The sequence below is a fragment of the Drosophila sulfurigaster genome, chromosome 3, assembly GCF_023558435.1.
Source record: "Drosophila sulfurigaster albostrigata strain 15112-1811.04 chromosome 3, ASM2355843v2, whole genome shotgun sequence".
Lineage (NCBI taxonomy): Eukaryota > Metazoa > Arthropoda > Insecta > Diptera > Drosophilidae > Drosophila > Drosophila sulfurigaster.
This window is the reverse complement of record NC_084883.1, coordinates 45281117-45307502: the sequence shown is the minus strand read 5'-3', so window position 1 is coordinate 45307502 and position 26386 is coordinate 45281117. Positions and strand designations below refer to the sequence as shown.

The following is a 26386-nucleotide window of genomic DNA, read 5'->3' as shown; positions in this document are numbered from 1 at the left end:
ATTAAATGTATTGGGTATATTAGCTTGTTTGAAGAATTTGTTATGTAAAATGTAGTTTTATTTTATTTGGGCTAAAAATATATATCTAACGTTTTTCTGGTTACTTTTCTATGGTTTGTTGCAGCTCATATAGAAGATAATTTATATGAATTTTAAATCCCATCTATAGACACTGAGATATATTTTTATAAAATCAAAAATATTTAGTGCAACTCTTCTAGAGAAATGCTAATGCCGAATGCTAATGAAAACTATTAAATTCTAGAGTTTGGAAATATTAAGCAAAAATTCAACAATTTTACAAGGGGTTACAGATATTGGCAAACATGTTAAGTCTTTATGCCTTTATAGAAATGTATATAATGAATTAGATAGAGATGTTGTATGGGTTGAAATTTTATACATTTAAATTAATTAGCAAATGCGCAAGAGTTTTCAATGTTCATAGTTATTGGAAGCACCGTTTTAGGCAATGACTTTTTAGAATCTTTATGGCGATCTTCAGAATCTTTATCTTTAAAAGAATTGCCAATTATTTTGTAGATTTGAAGATTAAATGATTTAGCAAATAGATATGAAATCATTCCGGTGTTAAATGAAATTTTGTCGAATTTGTTTAGCGACCTTTAAAAGTTTTTCAGAAAAAGTTTTTTCTTAATCGACGATGTTTGATGCAATTAATTAAAAGCAATATAGTAATTATTAAATTTATATAAATTAAAAAAATTCTTTTAGCTACCAACAAATTATATATAAATGTACACACATTTTAAAAATATTTAATTTTTTTTTAATTTCGAGCTTTAATAATTATTTTTTGTAGCTTCTGCATTTATATTATTTTCTCAAGTGCTTTATTAGAGCATTTACATATCGTCTAGTCCATAGCGGAATTAACATTTCACTCACTTGTCTCACATTTGTGTTTGATTTGCACATTTGTTTGTCCGTCTGTTTGTTGGCTCGTTCGCTTTGTTTGTTTGTTTGTTTTGCTTTTGCAAATTATTTGCAAAAATTAATTTTATGCAAACATGCCGCCAAAATACGACAACATGACAATTTAATTGGACGCGACATGTGGCAAAGAGTGAGAGACTTTGAGGCAAGCGTTGAGGCGCCTGCGCAACGCCAAGCGAAAATTTCTGTTAATTTGGAGCTCGCGTGTTTGCGGTGTCCACCCCCGCAGTTCCCCTCTCTCTCTCGCTGAAGCTCGATGGCAAAATGAATGTCCATTTAAATGTATCTTGTCGCAATTACAGAGTGAGTGTGTGTGGCTGACTGGCTGGCTGACCCACTCTAAGGCCATTGATAGACTCGAAAAAGAACTTAAAGAATGGCCTGTGGCAAAATGTAGCCTCTGTTTACTGTTGTTGTTGCTGTTGCTGTGTTGTGTTGTGTTAATGTTATTGTTGTGGTTATTGTTGTTGGCTTTGTTGTTTGTTTATTTTAAAGAGCAATTAAGTAATAAAGCAATTTCATGTTCTTTTGTCTTGCCATTCGATTATTTTGCCGCTTTAAAGGTTTCTTTTTGGCTGGCGTGGGCGTTTAATTGAATTGCCGTTTGTTGCCTTTGTTGTTGTTGTTGTTGTGTGTGGGCAAATACGTTGTAAATCTTATAGTTACACACACACACACACAAGTACTTTGTATGTAGATGGCACAGCTGATAAATTCGCGCATATATTCAATTTGTCTGGCATTGTAAATGTCGCCGCATGACGGATCGTTGGGGTCGTCTTTGGGGGCTTCTCTCATCGAGTTGAATGTCCGTTCTGCTGTTCTCTGCCTATGTTATAGCTATGTACACCCCCTCCACCTTGAGTCATAGAACTGGTCTCCGTTTTTCTAAGCATTATGATGACTAATTGCGGTATTTTTCTAGCCAAATGCCAAAATGTGTCCATTTATTTAACATTCGTTATTAATTGTTTGTTGTTTGTCGCCGGTAATTTATTTAAATTGCAAATTTTAAGCGTTTTGCATTTATTGTTTTTGCTACAGCGAATACGTTTAATTCATAAGTCGATATATTATCTATAAGCAATTGTTGCATGCTGTAAATTGCATTGATTTAAGCACAGTCATAATTTTCATGGTTTTATTTGCGGTTTTTTTCCAGCGAAAAATATTTTACTATATGCTGTATTTTTTGCTTGCTATTAATTTTATATTTAATTTAACGTTATTAATAGCCATAAATATTGAAAATTAAATTTTAAGTTTGATTTAAGGAAAAACTATAATGATTGAAACGTAAATTTATCCCTTCATATGATCATAAATTTTTAAGATTAAAAAGTCAATTCTATGCTTGATATAATGTAAAACTATACAAAATTGAGTCTTCCATTCTTAATTTTTTTAAAAACTATAAAGATTGAAAAGACAATCCTCCTATTGTGAAAGCCTATAAAGATTGCAACGTTAAATCTTTGCTTGATATAATCAAAAACTATGAAGATTAAAATGTCAATTCTTAGTTTCAAATATTCAAAAACTATAAAGATTACAAACTCAATTTTGGACTTCATAAAACCTATAAAGATTTCAACGTCAATTCTAATGAAAAACGTTAAAGCTTGAAAGGTCAATTCTTAGCTTGTAATCCCCATTTGAAAATTATTGTTAAACATGCATCTTAGATTAGCGGTGGTTTTGAAAACTTAAGTCTTTGTGGTGAAATTTGATGTTGAAATTAAATGTGACCATTAAAATAGAATTTGGAGATAAGGTAACGTTAATTTCTAACATGAAAATCAATTTTGAAACCAATTAGTTAAATAGTTAAGCTTAAAAAATATTTCTTCTAATTACAAATTTTAAATTAACACAAAAAATTATTATTACTCTATTGTTCAGCTTTAGGCCAAAGCAAAGTCACCGATAACAATATAATTTGAAAACTAATGCCAACTACTTTAAAGCTTTCACAATAAATATAAATATAAATATTCTCAACAGAAATCAAATTTCCTTATGATTTGATTTATTTTGAACAATTCTCGTTTAATAATGTTTAGGATTTGAAATATTTTGTTGTTAGTTCATTATTGAATTTTAAGAGTAACAAATCTATAAATATTGTAGAATTATTATTTTGATTTAAAAGTTTGGTTTCTGGTTTCAATATTGATTGAAGATTTGATTTTGTTTTTAGACCGCTTTCTTGTGCTTAAGATCTCACATTTATTAAAATTACTTTAATTGTTTTTAAATTTTTTAGCTTTCGACTTACCTTTTACATCTTAGAACTATGACCATTACAATAGCACCTATAAGAGCCGATATGATTGAGACTACAATTAGGGTGAATGCCCATCCGAGTTCGCCAGCGGTATCTGAAAGACACAAAGACAAAGAGCGCAAAAATTTTCAATTAAAACGGATATCAAGAGATGTAATGAGCATTAAGTTACGTAAAAATGAAGAGAAAAAAACCAGATGAACTGGCTACAAAGTAAGCAAGTAAGTCAGAAATGAAGTAGTTTGGAGGGGGAAACCGAGTGTAAATGCATTTATGATTATGCGATGGCGATAAAGATGATAAATGCATAAAAAAGTTATGAATATGAATATAAAGTTGCGCGATGTGAATGAAAGATACGTATCCGAAAGGTGTTTCGTCTAGCTGTAAAAAGTGGTAAATGGAAACGAATGAAAATTCGTGAGTGAAGTCAATTAGACGCCATCAAAAAAACACAAGAAGGAAGAAAATGTTGTCGGCGCGATGAGCAGGCGATTAAAATTGCTCTCGAAACTGAAATTAAAACTGGATGAAGCAGAGTAGGAGGGGGAGGGAATAAAGTTGGGGGACGCATCCCATTCATTTAACGATGCAAAATTAATTACAAAGTTTATTATCTTAACAACTGGAGGCTTGCCACAATGCTACGCTTTACGCGCTACTTGCAACTTGCCCCCGCTGGTGATTTAGAATATTTATGGTATGGGGGCAGCAGTTAAATGAGGCAATGAATACGCTCCACACTCCACTCCTCTCCTCTCTCTATTCACTCTGTGAGTTCAGCTGTGCGTTGTTAGCCAGGGGTCAGGCTGTGAATCAACCGAGTCGAGCACATGCGACTACGTTTTGACCCTTTTGCCTAGACCTTATCTACCGACAGGCATCTGTTAACAGAGGGGCGAAGAAGCAGGGTTGGATGCTGTAGGCCCAAAAGGTAAATTTCAGCAAACAGAAATCAGCACGCATATAAATATTTCAGTCAGCTTCGCCTGGTTAAGCCATCCTTTGATAAAAGCCGGCGAAATTGCAATAGAAATTAACCAAGGAAAGTGCTGACACAAATTTAATCGAATTGCGAGTACTCTATTTAATTGAAAAGAAAGTACTTAAGAGTATATTTATTCACTTTTATCTCAATAAAGTGCTTAATGCCTTGTGAAGTACAGTCAAGATATTACTAAAGTACCTATTTATAATTCCTGAAAATTTAGTTGCGATCAGAAATAAATTTTAAATTTTAAAAGTTATTTAAGAAATACTTTTTGCAAAATCTGTCTACTGCAAACTTCGTTGCTTTTGTTGACAATCTGGTATTTTAATATATATGCATATATATTAAAATACCATATACATTCTTCGGTAAATTTACGTATTTAAGCGGTATGTTTGTAGTACATTACTACATCTATATACAAAATACAGACCTTTGCGCATTTTAGTATTTTTTCAATATATTAATTTTGTATATTTTTAATTTGGTATTATTTTTATTTTTTTGCTTCATATTATTAAGTTCTTTTTTGTACAAATTCTTTTCAATGTAGCTTCTAACTCACCTAATTCGTCGCCTAATTAACACATCAAATTATTAAGTATACGCAATAATTTCTAGCTCATTTTTTTAGTAGTCAGTTACTAAAGTCTCAACAAGTCGAAAGTACTTTGCCCTAAATAACATACTATCTACTTGTTATGCACTGCATTTCGTATAGCTTTCTGGCTAAATGGACCTTGGCTAGCACGTTTAACAAATTTGACCCAATTTCGTTGATAAATTTGATTCTTCTCATCCACGTTTTCGTCGCCGTCTTCTACCTTTTCTCAGTTATCTTGTTATCCCAGTTGTCAGTTGCTTAAATATTTATGCTGTCGGTGCTATAATGAAAGCAAACGCCATTACATTTATTTTTTTTTGCTCTTCTCTCTCTGTTTTTTTGGCCATTGTGTGCTGGCCGTAATAATTCAATTGGTCGAAAACGCAGCCACGAGGCGAACTGAAGAACACTGAAGAGCTGCCTGCTAAAACGTAATTAATAACAAACAAAAAGAAAGAGAAACGAATGAGAAGCCATTTTTGCTCGCTTCTCCATCTCCATCTCACTCATGCAATTTGCTATCTCTGTCTCTGGTTTTATGAGTTGAGGATGTGGGCGTGGCAGTTGCTGAGGAAACGAGCTAATAAGCGGCGCCTCAGAAAACACGCGTTAATTGCGGCAAGTTGCAAGTGAACCAAACACAAAGAGCCTATTAAAAAAAAACAGTGAATAGTAGAAAAAACTAAGCATAACACCTGTTGCAAGAAACATGCTTAGAAAAATGCTCTCAGCTGGGAAAATATTTTTAACTATGCTATAAAAGGCAGAGTTAACTTCCGATTATTGTGTGTTTGCGATGAACCCAAAAGAACTCCTGGTGAAATGAATTGAACTCGTTGCGTTGCGTTGCAATGCGTTGTTGTTGTCGGATGCTGCAGCATCGTAAAGTTCCACTTGCCAACTGGCAACTGACGCAAGTTATGGCCGTGGCCAAGTGCGCTCGCTTGTAAATGCCGAACCCTTAACATATTTATGCCACTCGCCGGGGGCATTCAATCGCAGTCGCAGTTGCAGTAGCATGCAACAGGTGTGCGCAGCTTCACGCAAGAGAGAGAGAGAAAACATTCGAACTGCCCAGGTATTTATTAGCAGCCTCTGATCTATTTAGTCTTTGCAACTGACTGCGGATTGGTCTGGTCAGTCTAATTGGCAACTCATTAAAATAATTTTGTGCCAAGAGAATGGACAATGGGCAGCAACAGCAGCTTGGCTCGTCACTTTATACTTTTTTTGTTGTTGTTCATTTCGTTTCGTTTTGTTTTTGGCATAGAACATGGCAAAAACTTTTGGTTTTCTTGGAACTTTTAGGACTTGACACGAGAACAACAGCAACAGCAACAGCAACGTGCAGCCGAGGGGCAAAACTGTTGCAGCTGTGCAACTGCAACTGCAACAGTTTCCATGGAAATGCAAACTGGGCTTGCATGCTTTAGCTTTAGCTGTTGCCGTTGCTGTTGCAGTTGCAGTTCGCCAGCAGCAGGAGGCATACGAGATACATCCATCAGATACAAATGGCTGCCCGCAGATGTAACTGCCGCCAACTTGCAGCTCTCAGTCCCCTCACTCACCCTCTCACTCATCTCTATCTGTCTCTCTCTCTGCCGCTCGTCTGTCAGCAAATTGTAATAATCGATCTGTGGCAAGATGATTGATGATGCGACAAAGCAAGCTAAAACCAATGGAGATTTATGGTCGCCGCCAGTTGTTGGCAGTGGTGCATGCCACTCCACTTCGCTTCCCCCAAAAACTGTGCGGCAAACATCATTTAATCGCATAATGCATTCTACTCCACTTCCCCTCCTCTCTCTCTGTTGCCCTCGCTTTTAAGTTATATGCTAATTTCATCTGCTACTCTATGCAACCACCTGCTGCAGCTTTTGCGGTGCTAAATCATCGGAAAATTGGCCCACACGGTTGCACGTTGCACGTTGCTGCCCCGTTGGCGTTGCAGCTGAGCATTTTGCCACAAACTGTCGCACAGTTGCATTTTTAATTGCCCCACAAAAATGCCGAAAATGAACAAAAACAACAACGTAGCGAATGGAGTCGAGTTGAGCTTTATCTAACAACGTATCGTTGCATGGTTGTTGTTGTTGCAACGGGCGGCCGAGGTGGGCGTGGCAGGCATTTCGTGCAAGCGAAAAAGCGGCCCAAATACGACTCAATTAACAGTCCACACAATTAAATTAAATGCTCGCATTTGTTTTCAAATTGAGCAATTAAGAAATGATTTAGCACATTTTTGTGGCTCCACTTTTGGCAACGAGCCTCCTGTTGTTGTTGTTGTTGTTGCAAGTTGTTGTCGCTGTCGACATAACTTTTAGTGGGCGACGCTTTTTTTGGCGACACAAAATTCAAATTTGATTAAACGCAATTAATTAGCAGTAGTTTTTTTGGGCTCTAATTATTTATTGTAATTAAATGGATCGCTATTCATTTGTATTTTGTGTAATATACTCAATTATTTGTGGCTATTTTCCGCAAAAAAGTTTTATAAATAGTTTGAAATTAAAAATGCGATAACTACTATTTTTTAGAGACTGTGATTAATTAAAATTGCTGTTTGTGGATATTACATTGTACAAAACTATCTCAGTATTTTATAAATAAGTAAATAAATAATCAATTAGTTGTTTTGTATAGTTTATAATTAAAAGTCCGAATACTTTTTGGCAACTGTGATTGATTTAAATATCTATTTTTAGTTGAATATCTAGAAATAGTAGTTTGAATCAATCACATTAAAAAAAAATGGATTTTTAATCTCTAATTATAAAAACTATTCACGGTTTTTATAAATAGGTAAATACATTTATATTCATTTAGTTGTTTTTTTGAATACTAGTGCAGCAATATAAACTGATTAAAAGTTTTTATTAAATAAAGCATGTCGGTTATATTTGTGAATTCACAATATTCACTTAGTTTCCCCATTACAAAATATCAATATCCAAAAATATGCAAACTTTAATTTGCTCTTTGTCACTTAAGCTTTTTAATTTGAAATTTACCTCCCCATCTTTTTTTTAATTATCAGCTGTCAGCTACCGCCTTTCTTTGCGCTTCTCAGAATTGAACAAAATGTGTTAGGAGAAAAAAAGTAGATAAAATCTAAAAAGTTCTATGAATGGCTGGAAATTTAAAATCCGAAAACTACAATTTTTGAAAGCTGTGAATAATTAAAATTTTGTTTGTAACTTTTTCAATTATAAAGTCAATTCGATTCCTTGAAAACTATGTAAATAATTAATAATTTATTTCCCTTCTTATTGCTGTTGCATCAAAATATCAATATCCATAAATTTCGAAACATGAAAATGCATTTGCTCTTTGTCCTTTGCACTTTTGTATTTTAAATTTATTTCCTCATATTTTCCCAGCATTTAATTCACTTTGCACTTTCGGCGATATTTTTAAATTATTAACTTTCAGCTGCCGCCTTTCTTTGCGCTTCTCAGAAAGCGTCAATTGTTAAGCGAAAGAATGCGTTAAGAGAGGGAGGGAGAAAAAAAGAAGAGTAAATAAAATATAATTTACAGTTTGCTGCTGGCTGGCAAAAGGAAGTAGCAGCATATGTGGGCCAAAAAGTCATGAAAAGTCAGCCGGACAAACAGATGAGCGAAGTCGACATACATCGATGTGAGTGTGAGTGTGAGTGCGTATTGAGTGTACCCCCCATATATTCATTACACACTCGTTTACGAGGGTTTGTATTCGCGACATATGGAACGAAGAAGCTGCAAAAGTTGCAAGTTGCAAACGCAAAGTTAAATGACAAATTAAATAATGTCAGCAACGCGGCGGTTGGCAAAAGGTTAAAGCCATAAAAATAAGGGCCGAGCATTCAACGATGTTCGAGTATGTATTCATGTGTGTGTATATTGGCCAAAAGTCAATATAATAAATTACACGGCGACAGTGGCGATAATCAAATGAACAACAACGGCAGCAGCAGCAACCAGTTAAAAACATAAAGAGTGCAACATGCGTTGGTCAAGCGGCATTTGTGGCTCTTCTTTTGGTTGTTTTTTGTTTTTGTTTTGTTCTTCGACTCTTTTTTGCGACTCTTGCCGAAAGTCGTTAAAAAACGCACAAAATTTTTGCAGCGGCTGCAAATTGTCAGCGAAATAAAAATAAAAATTAAATTGAATGCGCAAGCGCGCGCGGACAGGAAGAGAGGGGAGGGCAGAGAGAGAGATGGAGAGACTTGTGGCAGGGACAGGACCCCCCAGCGGCGGCGCCACCAGATACAAGATACAGATACGACTCTGAATGAGTAAGTATGTGAATGCGAATGTCGGTTGTCGGTTGTCCGTTGTCGAATGTCGAATGCGGAGATGTCGCTGCTGCGTATGCCGAAAATTTCAACAGAAGTTTGGCACCGAATTTCACGTGAATTTCAAGCACAAGTTGTGAGGGAAGAGGGGAGCCCGAGGAGGAAACTTTGGTTAACTTTTGGGTCGTAGTTTTGTGGGTACCCAGTTAATTACAAGCGCAGACCCTTGGCTAATTTTGGGGGCTTTGTCTCCGTAATTTGTTGTGCTGACGAGTGAGTAATTTCGCTGCCCTTGCTCGCTTTCAAATTCTTTGGCTCTGCGGGCGGCATTTGGTGGCATGAAAATCCTTTAGCAATAGCCACAATTAAACGCAATTAAGCCAATTGAGTCGTCACATGTAAATGCAATTGCAACTGCAACCTGCAACAATCGCTCTATCTCTATTTCCCCCACTCTCTTTCTCTCTCTCTCCCTCTCGCTCTCCACTTCTATCTCGCTTCGGGCCATTGTCTGGCTCTTTGTGCACCTTTTTGGTCTAATTAAGCGCCACAATTAAGTGCAAATGCGCGCCGTCTGTGTGTGTGCGTGTATGTGTGTGTGTGTGTGTAAGTTGAGCCTTAATTACGCACTGCAGACGTCGCCGCCGTTGTTGTTGCTGTTGTTGTTGCCCTTCAGCAACCTGCCACAAACACTCTTTTTATGGCCTCACTTTATGTTTAACATAAATTGTTCTAGCCGAGAGGCCGACGAAATGTTGCAACTGTTAATTTGTGGTCAATACCAAACACCAAACACGTTGCAACACACACTGTCGTCATTGTTGTTGTTTATTGTTATTTACCACCCCTCAGGCAGCCAACATCGTTTGTTTGTTTGTTTATTTTTGTTTTTTTGGTTAAATTACTTTCGGGCAGGTGAGAGAAACACAATAACTGCAATTGCCACCGTTAGTCAGAGAAAGAAAAAACAACCACCAACAATATCATCATTAGCTCGAATTACAAGAAACAAAAAAAAAAATCAAATAAGAAAGTTCGACTGTTAAATACCGGTTACCCATTTTAAATAAAAGCAACATTAAATTATACCAAATTAATATACCGAAAAAGGCTATAAATTAAAATATACTATTACATTCAAATTTTACTGTAAGGTATAAAATATACCAGGTTGACTGGTGACGTATTGTACTTACAGTGACGGTATTGTACTTAAAATTTACCTATCGAAGATACTAAAAAATACTAAATACTGAACGCTACAATTGGTATATTTATATGCATACAACTACATTCAAAATATAGCGTAGAATAATAAATAAACAGTGCAGTATTATTCGATCCAAATCAAAATCAATATACTGGAAAATACTAAAATATACCAAAGGGTATAATTGAATTATTGATATACTGTTAAATTCAAAGTATATCACATAGTAGCAAATATACCATATTGGTCATACAAGTAATTAAAACCTGACAACAGCAGCCGCTAAGAATATTCTTTACCTACCTACCTCTACTTAAATTTCCTGCCGGCACAAAGTTGTAATACCCTTCTACTCTATATGTAACGGGTATAAAAACCAAAGACTTGAACTCCTAATGACTTCATTGCCTGTCAAGGTAGCAAACTCAAATTGATAAAAGGAAACCGAATCTCGGCATCAACTTTAATATATATATTTAGCAGCCTAGATTGGGGAACTACAAACTGAGACCTTAAGTTTTTTGTGATTGATTTATGCGAGTTGTAAAAAGTCCACTGCGAGAGGCAATCACTATGGAAATTTCAGTGTTGGGGTTGCCAGGGTTCGCAACTTTTAACTCGACATTTGCACTCCGTTGGCTGCAGAGTTTTCAATTTTCAGAGATGTCGTCTGCCAAGTTTTTTTTCCTCTCTCTCGACTTTCTCGACTTGATTACTGGCATTTTGGCTCTCTGCACTTTTGCCAAAATAAGAAACAGACCCTTTTTGGCCCGGTTTCCCTTATTTCACTTACGTCTTTTATTTTGCATTCATTTTTTTTGTATACTTTTCTTGGCGCCTTGCCAATGAGTGACATGTCTTGGCAAGTAAAAGCCAAAATCTGTTTACTGTCAGCGGCGAAATAAATTGAATTATGCAAAAAAATTGGAAGTGAGATGGAATTCAATTTAAGCTTTAACTTAGTGAAAGCTAAGCTACTCGACTTAACGTGAAGCGCATTGCGATGACAACGAATAAATTATAATTAGAACAAATTTACAGTTCCCACATAAACATTGATTAATTGCCAAAGACAATTAAAGCATTAACGCGCCTGGAAAATGCCAAGAGAGGAGGAAAGAAAAATGATATAGGAGCTCGTATAGTATCGCATCTTATTGAGAGAGTGAAGAAGAGCCAAAGAGCGGAGCATTTCACTTAAGCCGCATGCATAAATTAAGACCTGAAGTTGCCACATAAATTAGGCATTACCAGCTGATAAGGATCAGATGCGAAAGAGAAGCAAAGCAAATTAAATTCGAGTGTGTGTAAAACAGAAGAAACGGCAGAGAAATGAAACTAAAAGAAATGAAATGAAAAGAATGTTGCCGCCATGCCATGGTCATATGTCAGTCCCAAATCTACATACAAGTTATTAATAAATAATACCACCAAAAAGAGAACACAATAAGCCAAGAAGTAGCTGCTCATTTAATATGCTAAAGTTTTGACAAAGATTTGCATATGGTTCCAGCTTTGATCTACTCTACGTCTACGATATAAATTCCATTCCTGATCTCTCGAGTGTTGCCACAAATGTCTCAATTATGAAGTCGAAGCCAAGAAGTGACCCCATCGCATTTGCATAACAATGCCAACAAATTATCAGAGTTAAACATTTCTTTAATCATTTAGAATTATTCGTAAATATTCCCAGCTATTTATCTAACCGTTGAAATGTCTTAATTGAATTTTATGTTTCACCCGAAACGGCGAAACAACGAAATCCAAATCGAAAACTAAAAAACCTTTTAGGCATTTTCTTCAGCAACAGCAACAAAAGTGACAACAGTTTATGCCCCACACCTCAGAGTTGAGTTTCACCTTTTCTCATTAGTTTTATCACACAAACATTTCACCTTTTGTCCTTTTATTTTATGGGCGACTTCAGGTAGTTTTTTGTGTCCAGGTAAACAATGTCAATTCCTGTCACTTTGATATATGCGTCTATTGTGCTCAACTGCTATGGAACAGCTCAATAAGAACTTGCACTGTGAAATCTGGTTATAAAGCATGATAAATTGTTTCCACTGCTCCAGTGATTAGTTGGGAATTACTTAGTATTAAGTAGCATTTATCAAATAAGCCAAGTTCCAAGGCAACCAACCTATCAATGCTGCTGCTCACTTCTTCTTCTCCCATTCCCACTTCCCTCTCATTACATTTCTCTTGGTCGTTTTCAAGTTGAGAACACAAACAAAAAACTTTGGCAGTCAAATGACAAATGGAACCGCATGGAAAACTCAAGTAAACTCTGCTCCACTTGCCAGGAAATGAAAATCGAGGCGTTAGTGGATGAGGAGGAGGAGTACGGGGGGACTGCTGCCAGGGTTGCCTGCATATTTTACAATATTTATTGCTTATGCCACAAACTTTTTGCCAAGTTGAATTTTAATTAGTTTTGTATATATGGCTTTTGCATTTCCACGAGCTGATGCCACCAGAACTTGCCCCCAAGTATAAATCTTTTGTGTGTGTGCTTTTCTCAGCTCCTTCTCCTGTCACGCCCTCTGTTTTAGCATACGCCCTAATTTGTTGTCACAGCGGCAATTGGAATCTGCACTGAAGCAAAGCCACAGCCACAGCCAACGCTAACATTGCCAAAAGACAATATAAACAAATGCAAATTTGCTGATTAAATGAAGCGCAAATCAAATTTTAATGTATCCAATAACAGCCCGCCTCTAGGACACGCCCACTATATAGACTGCCTCTCTGATTTGGCTTGTTAATTGGTGCAGAAAGCTGATTTCATTTTCTAATCATTTTTTTTCGTGATATAGAATTTAATGTTTTATTTATGAAGTAGGAATATCTGCCCACACTTTGCTCAATAGGTGCTTAATATATTTTTGGAGAGCCATAAAAATTTGACACACGCCCACCAAAATGCCTAAAGACTTTTCCAGCGGTTAATGGAAAACTTATGCACCAGTTAGCAGTTGATTTTCTTTTAGCTGATAATTTATATGACGCATTAGCAAAGAACTTATGTGTGGCGATTTATAGAAGGCAAGCTATTATTTAAAGAACGGATGCTCTGTAAAATATTTAAAAGCGAAGCGAAACATTTTAGTGTGATTATGGAATTATCTGACGAGAAGACTTTTTTTTAGCTAAATAGAAAAAATCAAGTAAAATATATTTAAAATGTATTGATTAATTTAGGAAAGTGTCTTGAGGTTTGTTCTAAATGTTTTCCCTTCTTTTATTATCATATTTATTGCCACAAACACAAGATAATTTTATTTGAAGCTCAATATAAATGTAATGCGAACTATTTGGAAGTGAAGACAACATTTTAGTCCTAGTATTGAATGATCTCCAATATATAAATTTGAGTAAAATATATATTAAATGTTCTGAATAATTAGTGATTTTCTTGTAAGGCTTAAGTTTGAAAGCAGATAAACGTAAATAAAATGCCAAATTCTTGTTAAATTTGTAAACATTTCTTAAGGAAAAACTTTAAAGTTTATATTAAATGCTTTAGCCTTTTTTAATGTAACATACATAGTCACAAATATAAGAATATTTTATGGGATCCATTGGCAAGTTTTGTAAAAATAAATATAAACAAAAATATATTTGAAGTTTACTTTCTATGCCTAAGTTTTATTTAATGTCATATTTTTTTTTGTAAAATCCACTATAACAATGAGAAAAATTTAGACTCTGTTACAATGTATTAACCTCTTTCATGCCACTTATTGTAGCAATAATAAATTTCTTAAAGAACATGTATGTATAGCTTATCAGCTGGAGAAAGTATCTATCAATGCAACTGTTATCTATATAGTTACCGTATGAATATAAAACTTTGAAGCTATCTCAAATACAAATAGAGGTAGTAGTATTTCTTGAGTTCGTTGTTGCTGTTGACACAACTAGGTAAATAATAAACTGAAATGCAACATAATAAAAGACAATTAAATAAACAAGGTAGAAGAGGTCGTAAAAGGGCATACACTTTAACTGTTTGATTCGTATCGCTCTCGCTGCTATGCAAATGCAAAACAAGAGAGTCAGAAAATGTAACTATGACAAAACCCAAAAAAAAAAAAATAGAATAAAGTCTAAAGGCCCTTCTGCATCGGGGTCGCGATCGTCAAGGGGCGAAGCCAAAAGTCAACAGTTACACGAGGTTTATCTAGATGAACGCATCGTCTAATCAAAATTTAAACAGTAGAACACAACGGACAACGACTCATAAAATGCTGCTTATAAAGGTAACAAACAACAACAATAAATGAAAATGAAACTAAGACCCACTGAGAAACTTAAGCACAAAAACTTAACCAAGTAACCGAAACGTTTTTTTTCCGTCTTTTTGGACACTCGTAAACATATTTCAAATTAGTAGAACATTAGGTGTTATAGTAAACATGGGACGGGAGCTGGTTCGGTTGTTGTTTGTGACGTTGTCGTTGTTGTTGTTGTTTGCTCTTGTCGTCGCTGTCGTTGTCAGTTCATAAAAGGTTTTTATGATCTTTTCGGCCAATAGTCCTCCAGTGTGTACGTGGGGTTTTTACGACCTTAACCACGCAATGACCACTGAACAGCTGCAAAAAAAAACTAAGAACTGAGAACCGAAAAAGAACACAGTATGTTGACCATTCACACTGGACATTTTGGACATTTGGACACCTGTTTGCACCTTTGGCCTGTGTGCAGAAAATGTTTAACTTTTATCCTAGCCATTAATTGGTGTCGTTCAACACGACTTCACAGTTAAAAGAGTTACGATCCTAACTGACTGACGGACTTTCTTTACAACTTTTTATGGCAATTTTCTAATTTATTCATTGGCTGCAAGCGATGTTTATGGCAATCCTTTTGGTCATTTTGGCAAAGTTGAGACATTTGTCTCAATGTCATTGGGTCGACAAACTCGTTTAAGTGTTCTATTCAAAAGCACTTCATTTGTACTTTTGTCGATCTGTTTAAGTAGGTCATGGAACAGCCTGAAGAAGCTACTTCCATTTAGTAGAATTTTCATAGTTTCTTTCACAGTTTTAAAGACTCTTCTTTTACCTTTAGAACTCTTCTTTCATCATTCAATTTCGAGAACTACCCTATAGAGAACATCAGTTAATACACAACATTTAAGCTAATCTAACCTTCAATACAGCACATAAATTTTCTTTTTCGCTCTGACAGTTGTTTCTTATCAACCATAAATTGACTTTAAAATTCGATTTTCCCCAATTTTCCTGACCAATTTACCACCTGCTTGCCTATTTGCCTGTTTATGCATTCATGCTGGAATGGAAATTGTGTAAATTTCGAGAATTTTGTTTAGATAATAAATATTAAATGAACGGTTTACTTAATGCCTGCAATTTTAATGCTGTCTGACAGTCATAATTATCCGCGCATGGATTTTCAATTAGGCGAAATTTATGTACATATTTCGAATATTCACGGCTCATTAGTAAATTAGATTTTCAGCACTAAAAATAACACCCACTTTACTCCCTCGCTCTCTCTCCTTCTCTCTCTCTCTTTTTGACCTGCAGCAACATCGCCCGCATCGTGTTTGGCAGACTTTCAAAGAATTTGTCGCCTCGGTGCAAAATTTCGAAAGTTTTTCGAATACTGAAAACGTTTCTGTGATATGATGCGCTGCTAATGAGCTTGCGGGGGGAGGGAGAGAGAGAAGGAGGGTGGGTATAAGGCATAAGGAAATTGATTTTTAATTTTTCCTTGACTGCAACCGAAAAAATAAAGCGAATGAATTCAAGGGAAAACTTAATTGCTTGGAGGTGTCGAAGTGTAAATACCCTTCAATTGGCAAAAAGTACTTAAAATGTTTAGGAAGAAACTACAAAATGCGAAAAAATAAATATATGAAAATGTGTTCATACTGTGTAATTAAACTGAGAGATGAAAAATCTGTAGCTTCCTACAAATTTTAAATAAGGAAATGCTGCTGCAAACTCTTTTTCATGTCGCATTTGGTTTCTAAGTTTTAAATCGATTTTGCTTAGCTAAAGATCATCAAATAAACACTATATAGATGTTTCTATGAAAATGATATATACCCTATGCTAAGGTACTAAAAAAAGGAAGGAAAACAAATAGAGCCGCCAGTTATAAGCGTATGTTTATGTTTTGGGCAGGAAAAACAGCGTCTACAATTTCCTTTGAAGTTGTTTTGTCGCCGCCAAAGACAGAAAGAGAGAGAGAGGCAGAGAGTGAGACAATGTTTCTCTGGATTTGTTTTGCGGTGGCGGTGGCAGAAGCGGTGGCGGTGGCGGTGGCATGTTGCTGACAGAGTCTCCTACAAGTGCGACTGTTTGTCTGCGTATTTTGTATTTAGTGTTTTGAGTTCCCTTTGATCTTGTTGTAGGGGTGCCCATTGCCTCAATAATTAGTAACAAAATGAGGCGGCAGACAGCAAATGCATAAATTGTAATTAAAAAGTGAAACTATTTTAATCAGCATTTCAGCAATTCTATTATCTGCTCAACTTCCACTCTTATTCCTTTTGTATTATGTGTGTCTCTCGTTTGTCTGGCGCCCGCATATGAGAACCAAATTCTGCCTGTGTGGTCTGATTGTGTCTCCCCCAAAAGGGGCGACTCCTGTGGCCCCCTTCTCTCCCCACCCGCCCTTCAGGCTGTCCTCGTCAGTTTGCCGACTCGCCTTAATTGATTAAAAGCAGCACAAAATGCAGCCAAAGACGACGCCACAATAAAAATGCGAAATGTAAACAAAGTTAAAAATATTATGCTGGCATCTCACAACAGTCTCACACACACACACATCATCAACACCCCCATATTGTATCTAGAATATCGCTGCAATACTCTCGGGCTGAAATAATAATATTCTCGATCTTCTGCCGTGCATCTTGTTTACTTTTTACCATTTCGCATAGTAAAAACCACAAAACGAACTCAAACAAACGAAGCAGAAATTATGAAAATTCCATGAAAATAGCAAATAAGTTTTCTCGCTGCTTCGTTGGTCTTTCCCTGGCCCTCTCCCCCGGCCCCAAGTTCCCTAGCTCCCCACTGGGGTGGTGTGTGTGTGTGTGTTATGTTTACTTTTTATGACTTCGGGCCGCGCAGTGCGTTGCAACAATTATACGAGTGAGAGCACAGGAACAACAACAAAAGCCGCCAACAAAAACAATCTCGCAAAAGGCAACAAAACATGAGAAGAATTCACTCATTTCCGCTTACAATCTGAATAGCCTCAGCCTTCAACCCAGACGCCGTGCCGTTTTTAGGTTCCCAAAAACACCACAAAAAAAAAACAGAAACAATGTGAAGACGAGGAGGAAACATGGATTGTTTTTGTGGTTTTGTGCCGCGCACACATTCCATAATCTGCGCGGATTAGTCAGATATTGTTCCAACATTACGCGACTGAAGGCAGGCGTTAACGAGCAAATGCCACTGAGCCGGCAATTCATGGTCCGTGTCAGCGTAAACGATGCGGCAAACTTGAGAATCATAATTGCTTGACGCAGCAAAATACCCAAGGAAAATTGCACTTTTCAATACACAAAAAGCAATATCAATTGCTAGCTAACGCCAGCTCGATAAGTTGCCAGCACCTAAATGGGGAGTTGGCAGCGCTAAACTCTCATCAGGTAGCAACGTTGCATTGTATGAGATTTAAGCTTAAAGTGAAACAAAGGAGATGAACTTTAAATATCAATGCTTTTATCTTATTAATATTTCTCAATAATAATAATTCCTCACAAAATTTGCATTTTCCAGCTCCAATATAAATGAAAACCTCATTTGCCAAGCCATTTTGATTTTGTCTGATTTGTTTATCTGGCTTCGAGTGCTATTTAGAGTCACTTTCAATAGCTTTGTTCGTACATAAAGCTGTCAATAATTGTTTCGTCTATGGCTTTCCAATATTTATGGTGTTTGTGCACAATGCCATTATGCTATTTATGATATTAGACCCACAGGAGTGGGCTAAAAGTATCTACATAAGTTGTGGTTCCACAAATACTCCCCAATATTTAGGGGCTTAAAATGAGCAACTTAAATTTATTTATGTGATTTTATGTATATTTCGCCACAACAATAAAAATATCAAAAGTGTGCCAAGTGTGGGGGAGGGCGTGGCGTGGGAGAGAAGGATGGAAGGGTGTTTGGACAAAACAGGAAAAGAGGGAAAGAGGGAAAGAGGTCCCTCAACAGCTGCTGCTCAACGGATTTTTGCCTTTGTCATTGTTGTTTGTTGCTTGTTGGTTGATGTTGATATTGTTGTAAAACATTTGTAAACGCCCAAAGTCAAACAGGAGCTGGTCCTTTTTTGTGGGTTCTTTGGCAAGTTGTTGTGTTGTGTTTTTTTTTCTTTTTTGCATTTTGTGTTTCCTTTTTGTGGGCTTGGTCATTTTATTTTTATTGTGTTACAAATTGCTGTAAATATTTGTGGAATGTTGAATTGTTACCCTTTTATTATTGTAACTGCTGTTGCTGTTTGTTGGCCGAACAATCTAAGCACAGAAAGGTATAAAAAGAGCTGAAGCAGCGCATAAATTATATAAAATATGCGGCTCGAAATAATCAAGCGGTGAACTTAATTTGCCATAAAGTGACGATGAAGGTGGGAGTATTATTTGAGGCGGAGTTAGAGGTGAGCATGTGAAGCGATATATATCGGCAAACAATATTGAATAAGCTAAAAATTATGGAATGCGAGAACTTGTGGGAGAAGCTTGAAAATTATTTAGCTTAATGTTGTTTATACGTTAGGTTTTCAGGAAGAGACTTTTTCATATAGTCAAGTATTATATCAAGTATTATATTAATAGCTTAAATCTCAGCTAATAATATATATTAATCTCATTATTAAACTGTAAAATAAGACAGCAGAATTCGAAAACTCCACTAAAAACTTTTAATTACAATATAAATCATATTTTCAAGAAGAGACTATTTCACAAAAGAAAGTTTTATATGAACCGCTGAAATTTAGTATCATAATATCACAAGAGATTAACTATACTGAAATTGTAAATGTGAATAAGACTAGTGTGAATACTAATGTATTAATGTAATCAATAGTTTGATAAAAGAAAATGTTAATTTTGCTTTAACGAATGCAAAATTTGCCTTGCAAATTATTGACAGTAAATATTAGAATGACTTTAATAATGATGTTGATAATTTTAATGTGAATATGAATGAAATATGAATATCAAATAAAAAGTTAGTATGCTAATAAACTAGCCAGTATTAAGATTACTAATTATTCGAATGTAACCGAAGTATTATATATCAAAGTACGTATATAATAAGCATAAAACGTATAATTTTAATTGACTAAAAGAGGGCATGACTAATACCAACTAGTAGTAAATGCTAATCCTTTTCTTTTAATTCATAACTCCAACGAATCCACACCTACTTATTAACACTTTGGCCCATCCCTAGTGGCAGTCAAAAATACAAAAAAAAATTGCCAAACTATGTAGCTAACGAGGCGTTGTGCAAAATTTGGGGCTCGAAAAACCTTTTTGTGGCCATAATTTAGACATTCAGGCGGTTCGACCTTTTGATATTTTGTTAGAATTGTTGAAAATTCTGGGAATTGCCTGTCTAACCGACTCCCTGTCTGACTGCCAGTCTGTCTGTCTGCTTGTTTGGGCGCCCACTGAAATGTGTCGCAAAACAAAAAGAGCATTTTGTTATTGGTGTTTTTGTTGTTGTGTAACATTTGGCACTCTTGTTGTTGTTGTGGTAGACAATTTTGCATGCCATTTGATTAATTGCCATGCAAATTATGGTGTAAATATAATAACATTTTATTCAGCTGTCAATTTCAGCGGCACAAACAAAACCAAAACCGAAAAGAGGAAAAAAAATGGTAAGGCAACCAAGACATGGGCCACGACATGCAAAGCGTCAATTTGCTAGGGCTCCATGGATGAAGCGAAGTGAATGGCATTCGCTGCAGTCCAGGCACGACTTGGGAGCTAGGCTTTGGGTACAGAGCAGCGCAGCAGACTGACTGCTCTGGCCGAAACTACCCGCAAAACACCTAGGCACAAAATTAAGACATTAGTCAAATTTTTTTGTTTTGTGTTGCCGTCGTCGTCGTCGTCGTCGTCGCTTAATCCCTTCATATACAAACGGGCCAAAAAGGCAGCCGCAGGTATTTCCATGGAAGTGACCAGATCCTCTCCTTAACCCTCGGCAACAACGTGCCACTAAAAGGCAAAAAAAAGTTCAGGCGAGTGTTGCAAATTAGTTGACACGTCGCTGGGGCCAGGGAAAAAGTCGACGGCGACAAACAGTCGGCATGAATAAAGTCATTTAACATATACACATATATATCCAGTTCCATATGAGCGCCTGGTGATGAGAAATGCTGAAATACTGAAATGCTGAAATACTGTTTGCCCCACTCTATAATTAGCCTAATAACCCCCGGTCGGTCAACGTTGCCCCAGCTGCAAGCCTCCTTTCACCTCAGCCCGCTTCTTCCTGGCTTATAATGACTTCAATTTGCGCTGAAAGCGATTCCTGGAAATCAAATACACCAAACGAAACGAAACGGCTAAATGCCATGCCACATATACTCGTATATATACGAGTATTCCAGCTGAAAAGCCATAGAGCATGGCTCCTAATCGTACGCTCAACTCACACATGTCTGTTGTGGGCTTCGTGGTCAGTTTTGCTGGGGCATTTTGGTCATTCATGGTATTCGCTTTGTGCATTTATTATTTGGGTTATTGCCTGCCGCCTGACTTCTAACTGCCGTTTTAAGCGGGTGACTTTTGATTGTGCCCTCACCTCCACCTCCTGCTCCTCCGCTTCAGCCTGCTTCAATTGGCACTCGAAATGTATATGCTGATGAGCTGACTCTATTAAAGCAATTTGCGAAATGGCAACTTCATAAGCAATTACTTAGATATGTGCTAACGATAAGAAATTTTGCATTTCCTAATAATTATTATGATGATTCATTGTCAGCTTTGCATTAAAGTCTATGAAGAGCACAATTGCAAACTAAATATGCCATTCATTTTGAAAGGGATTTATGCTTTATATTTCAAAGGAGAATATTATTTAAAATTAATGGCTTATATTAGTGTTTAACATTAGATATTGATAGGAAACTCTATGAACATTTTAAATTAAACTTTTAGTTAAATCTTCAAAGGTTTGTTTAAAGCAATAAAGTTTATGCTTTATATTAGTCTCATTAATTATTAGCTTGCCATTAGCAAATTCTTCGAACTTTTGAAATATAACTTTTGAATAGAATATAATTCAATTTTATACTTTGTATTACTTTTATGAATTCTCAACTTTGCATTTCGAGCAGCCTAACGTAAAGTATATTTAACGAATTTAAATTTCAGGCTTAAAATTTCATAAACATTTTATTACTGTTTAGTTTTAGAAATTGTGAGCTTTATGTTACATTATATGCATCCTGATGTAAGATATATAATATAATATTTAACGAATTTCAATGATTGGTTAAAATTCTAAAACCAATTAAAGTAGCATTTCTGCATAATTCATTATTGAAAAATATTAATCAATTAACGTTTAAGCTAGTATTGAAAATGTCTAAGCTTTTTTTTGCTATTTGAGAATTTTAATGTACAATAGATATAACGAATCTTATAAGAAGCCATTTTAATAATTGGTGAGGTGGCTATTCTTAGACATTTTAAATATTGGTTTGTAATAATCAAATTTAAAATACAATACGTTTATGGCCAACTGACAAATATAATTGAACTGAGAAGCCTTTCGTTTATTAGATAATACAAATTATATGATGATTGATTTAAGAAACTCTGAAAACTCTGGGACTTGGATTCATTTGTAGCCATTTTTTGGATTCATTTGTAGCCATTTTAATAGACTAAACGGCAATTTTAGACTATTATTTATATTAAAAATATATTTCTATGGAATTATCGCTAAATTCTTGAAAATTATAAAATTATTGGTTTATTTTAATTTAAGTTGAATCCAATAAAGATTTTCCAATTTTTTAAAACAACTTCCGTTTCCTGTTAGTTCCAGAAAGCATATTCATTTCTTTTCACTGTAATTTTGACAAGATCTCGCACAGATTTAATTCAATAGCTCTCCTAGATAGTAAGCTTGGTGAATATTACTTTATTTCAGCTCAAATAAATTAAAGAAAATGCTTTATAAGCTGCCCACTAAAACTGTCTAGCCAGGAGAGCGATAGAGCGAGACTTTTAATCATTGGGATTGAAATCGGCATCGGGATCGGCAACAGAGCATCAACTTTGGCTTGTCTGCAATGCTTCTGCACACGCCCACTGCTTCATATTTAGCTCTCTCTCGAACTCTTTCTCTCCATCTCTCTCTCCCTTGCTGTAGTTTCGTCTAAGGCAGAGTTACAATGAGTTTGCCCCCTGTGTTGGGGATTTTTACAAGCGCAGAGACAAATGACTCGAGATGGCGATGCCAGCGATAGCGCAGCGAAGTGCAACGCAGAATCCCGAAAAGGATCGCGATTGAGATTGAGCAGAAGAACGCCTAAGCCAAAGGCTGTTCTTGTGCCACAAAGAGTTATGTGCAAAAATTAAATTTGCAAACGCTCAGGAGTCAGGGAATCAGGTTGGGCCATGGAACAACAGCAAGAGCAAGAGTAAGAGCAAGAGTGCGGCGAAAAGCAATCGCGCCACGCACGCCCAACATCAGTTTGATAAATTGATATCAGCGATCGATGTGCAGGGATAGCAGAGAGTTGAGAGTATTATTGTCTTCAGCGAGGAGTTGCCAGCTGGGACGGGCTGAGTTTTTAATTGAAAAAAACGCGAGTACAATGTAAGAAGTTGGCTATATGCCATTACTCATGGGGGAGGAGGTTTTGCTGTTTCTGTTGTTGTACTTCTTTTTGGGGGTATATCAGCGATATCAGCACTTACCTATCGAACCATCCAGAGAGTAGGCATTACGCTGCCAGGCCCACGTGCATAGATCACAGGTGGTCAGACCGTCAGCGGCGACGCTTTCATCCAGAAATGGCGGACGCGGCGGCGGCGGCACAAAATGTCCATTCCACAGCCCATTCTCGCTGGCATCGAACGCCAGCGGCGAATCGAATGTGTCCACCTCGATGGCATTCGACCACCAATCATCGTCGAGTGGATTGTAACCCGCTGCTGCATCGCTTGCATCGGGCGCTGGCATCTGACTGTCCACACTCGGTTCGTTCTCATTCGCGGGCGTTGGATGCGCTGCGGCAAGCGAATCCAGTCGAGAGTTGGGAAATGCCGAACGCAACGTTGTCGTTGCATCCTGATAAATGTCACCGCTGCCAGCAGCCGGCAGCCGTGCAAACATTTTCCCAAATGATCCGTCGATGCGGTTTACTTTATATATGACAACAAGGCAAGGCAAGTGTTTCGCGTTTCTCTCTCTCTCTCGCTCTCAGTGCGTCTGGGTTATTGCGTGTGCCACATGTGCCACATGGATCGCCGCTTGGGTGTTCCGATTACTGAAAAAGCCAAAATATCGAACACACATTTATTAACGAAACTTGTCACAAATTATTAAAAAAAATATATACAAAAAACTAGGCAAAATTATTGCCAAATATTGTCAAATTTGCGGCAGCAGCAAGTCGAACTTGCAACATGCCTTCGCAGCTTGTTAGCACTTTTTTGAAAGTTGTCCCCACAAAATGTTAGCAGCTTAGTTAGTGAGTTATTAAAATAAAATATATGAATATGGCACAACTATAGCTCGAATAACATAAAAGACATTGTTCCGATCAATGCAAGACTTGTGAATAGTTTGTTAAGCAGTTTTGAGTCGTGGGTTTAGGATTAAGTTTAAACTTTAAAACGATGATAGACTTGCGAAATGCTCTACATTGAAAAAGGATTTTAATGAACATACTCATACTTTATGTGGCATTAATCAATAGATTTAAGAGATAAAGTTAAAAAGAGTTGACCTCAAACGAGTTTCAACGTTAAGGAGATAAATATTGTAAAAGAAATCCCAAATGAAAAGTTCAAAGATAAAGTCGATCAAAGGAACTAAAAAAGTGTGTAACTTAAACGAGTTTAACGAACGAAGTCTTATGAAAAGTTTGAAAAACTTGATAATACTCGAAACTGTTAAAATGAGTTAAAATTATACAAATGTTTTTGACGTCACTTATGATAATTGTTAAATAAACTTTAAATTATTCCAATTATGAAGTCTATTTTAGTGGTACAATCTAATATATAAAAGTATAAAGCACACATTTAAATCTATATTTCCTAAGTTTTTTTTATGTAACACGTTAAGTTATTTCAATGGAAAGAAATTACTTGGGCTGTACTAAAGAAATAGTTTGACATAAAGCGAAAATTGTTGTCAAAAAATCATAATTAATTTCCATATTATTTTCATAAGGAGTTAGTCTCAAATGGTATTTACTTTAAAATAAAATATTTCAGTGAAAATATTTGAAATTATTTCAATAAAAATGGCACATATAAAAATGTGTCTTTACAAGTACATCTCTATAAATTAAGTACTACCATCTAATCCTAAGTTAAGCACATATTTTAGATATATTTCCTTAAGTTTTTTCTATATATATTTTACCGCCTTCTCTCTCAGTAGCTGGAGCTTATCTAACACATTAAGCTTAATATATCTGTGGTCGGCTTGGCACATGGTTAAGGCACTTCGGGGCAAACTAATGATGCAGTTCCACCTTTCTGCATAAGCTCCACAATAAAGACTTCAAATTGCAGGCGACCAACATGGAAGGGGCGTGGTCTATGCAAACATTGTGTAAGTGTGTGTGAATGGTTGTGAGTGTGAGTCAGGTTGAGCTCCAGCTGCTGCTGCTGTTAGTTGAGGCAGCTTTTGGGGCAGTTGTTGCTGGTGGTCCGCATTGCCGCCTCGTTACACGTTGTAGAGACTAGTAGTTGCTTTTGTTGTTGTTGCTGTTGTTGTTTCCGCCTGACATACATTAATCAATGCGGGCAAGGCGTCTGTCTGTGACACTAATGAAGTATCTTAACAAGATACGAAATATGCGATAAGCTCGACTAATAAAAGAGTACCGTTAAGTAAATAGCCAGTTGGATTACCAGCAAACAAGAAATAAAAAATCGACAAAAAAAACTGCTACAAATACTCGTACTTGCGTCTTGAAGCAGTTCAATGGGTCAGCGTTACTTGGAGATTCGTTTCGATTTCGCTTCGCGTTTTGTATCGTTGTATCGTTTTCCATTTGGCGAACAAAAGTGAAACTTCACTTCCATTGACGAACACACAAATGTGCTAATCAACTCTGGTCAGGCAAGCGATCATCTAACTGAAATTATACTTATCTTTTCACCGTGATTTATAAGCCGGCAATTACAACTCCAACTCGCTGATCGCCCATTACGCGGCGTAATAATGCAAAAAAAAAACAACTTACAGAAAAAAAAAGATATCAAACAATGGCTTTAGCCGAAAATAAAAATAGTGAAATACCGAAATCATTTATCATAATCATTGTGATTGATTCGTTGAGAAAAGAAATAAGAAAAAAAAAAAAAAAATCAAAGTAAATATCACAAGTGAACAACACAAAAATCTTATACATATTTTATCCGTGGGGTTATGGTTGGAGTCGGAGTATAACTCCGACTCTTGCGGTATTCAAAGGCGCCCGCTCATCAGGCATATAAACGTTGCTTATTGTTGTTGTTGTTATTGTTGTTTGTCCCCGCTCTATTCTTGTTGTTGCCTCACGTCTTTGGCTGCTCACGAAGTCAGTCAGTCTGTGAGTCTGGCAGTCAACTGCGTTACCTCCTGCGTCCGCAGACATGATCAAAGTAAAATAAAACTGTCTTGATTCGTTTACTGACCGGTTAGCAATTGAACCGCTGCGTTGCTTTTTGACCGCAGCGAATCAATACAAGACAGCTGGAGCAGGAGGTGGAGGAGGAGGAGGAGGAGGAGGTAGGGACGGTTGCTGGAAGTGGATGGGGGAAAGGGCAAAAGTGCGAATTCTTAACTCTTTTGGTTGTTGTTTTGCTGCCCAAT

At 36.4% G+C, this 26386-nt stretch overlaps 1 protein-coding gene across 2 annotated transcripts in view; it reads right to left on the bottom strand.

Moving 5' to 3' along the window:
* LOC133843278 (uncharacterized) overlaps positions 1–26386 on the bottom strand; it is a 91037-nt gene that overhangs the window by 16230 nt on the left and 48421 nt on the right. For both annotated transcript variants that reach the window (XM_062276743.1, XM_062276744.1), the window contains 2 exons: positions 23269–23840; positions 3236–3338 (listed from right to left, as the gene is read on the bottom strand). In XM_062276743.1, the coding sequence (XP_062132727.1) occupies positions 3236–3338; positions 23269–23686 (521 nt within the window). In that variant the 5' untranslated portion in view covers positions 23687–23840. The remainder of the gene's footprint in view (positions 1–3235; positions 3339–23268; positions 23841–26386) is intronic.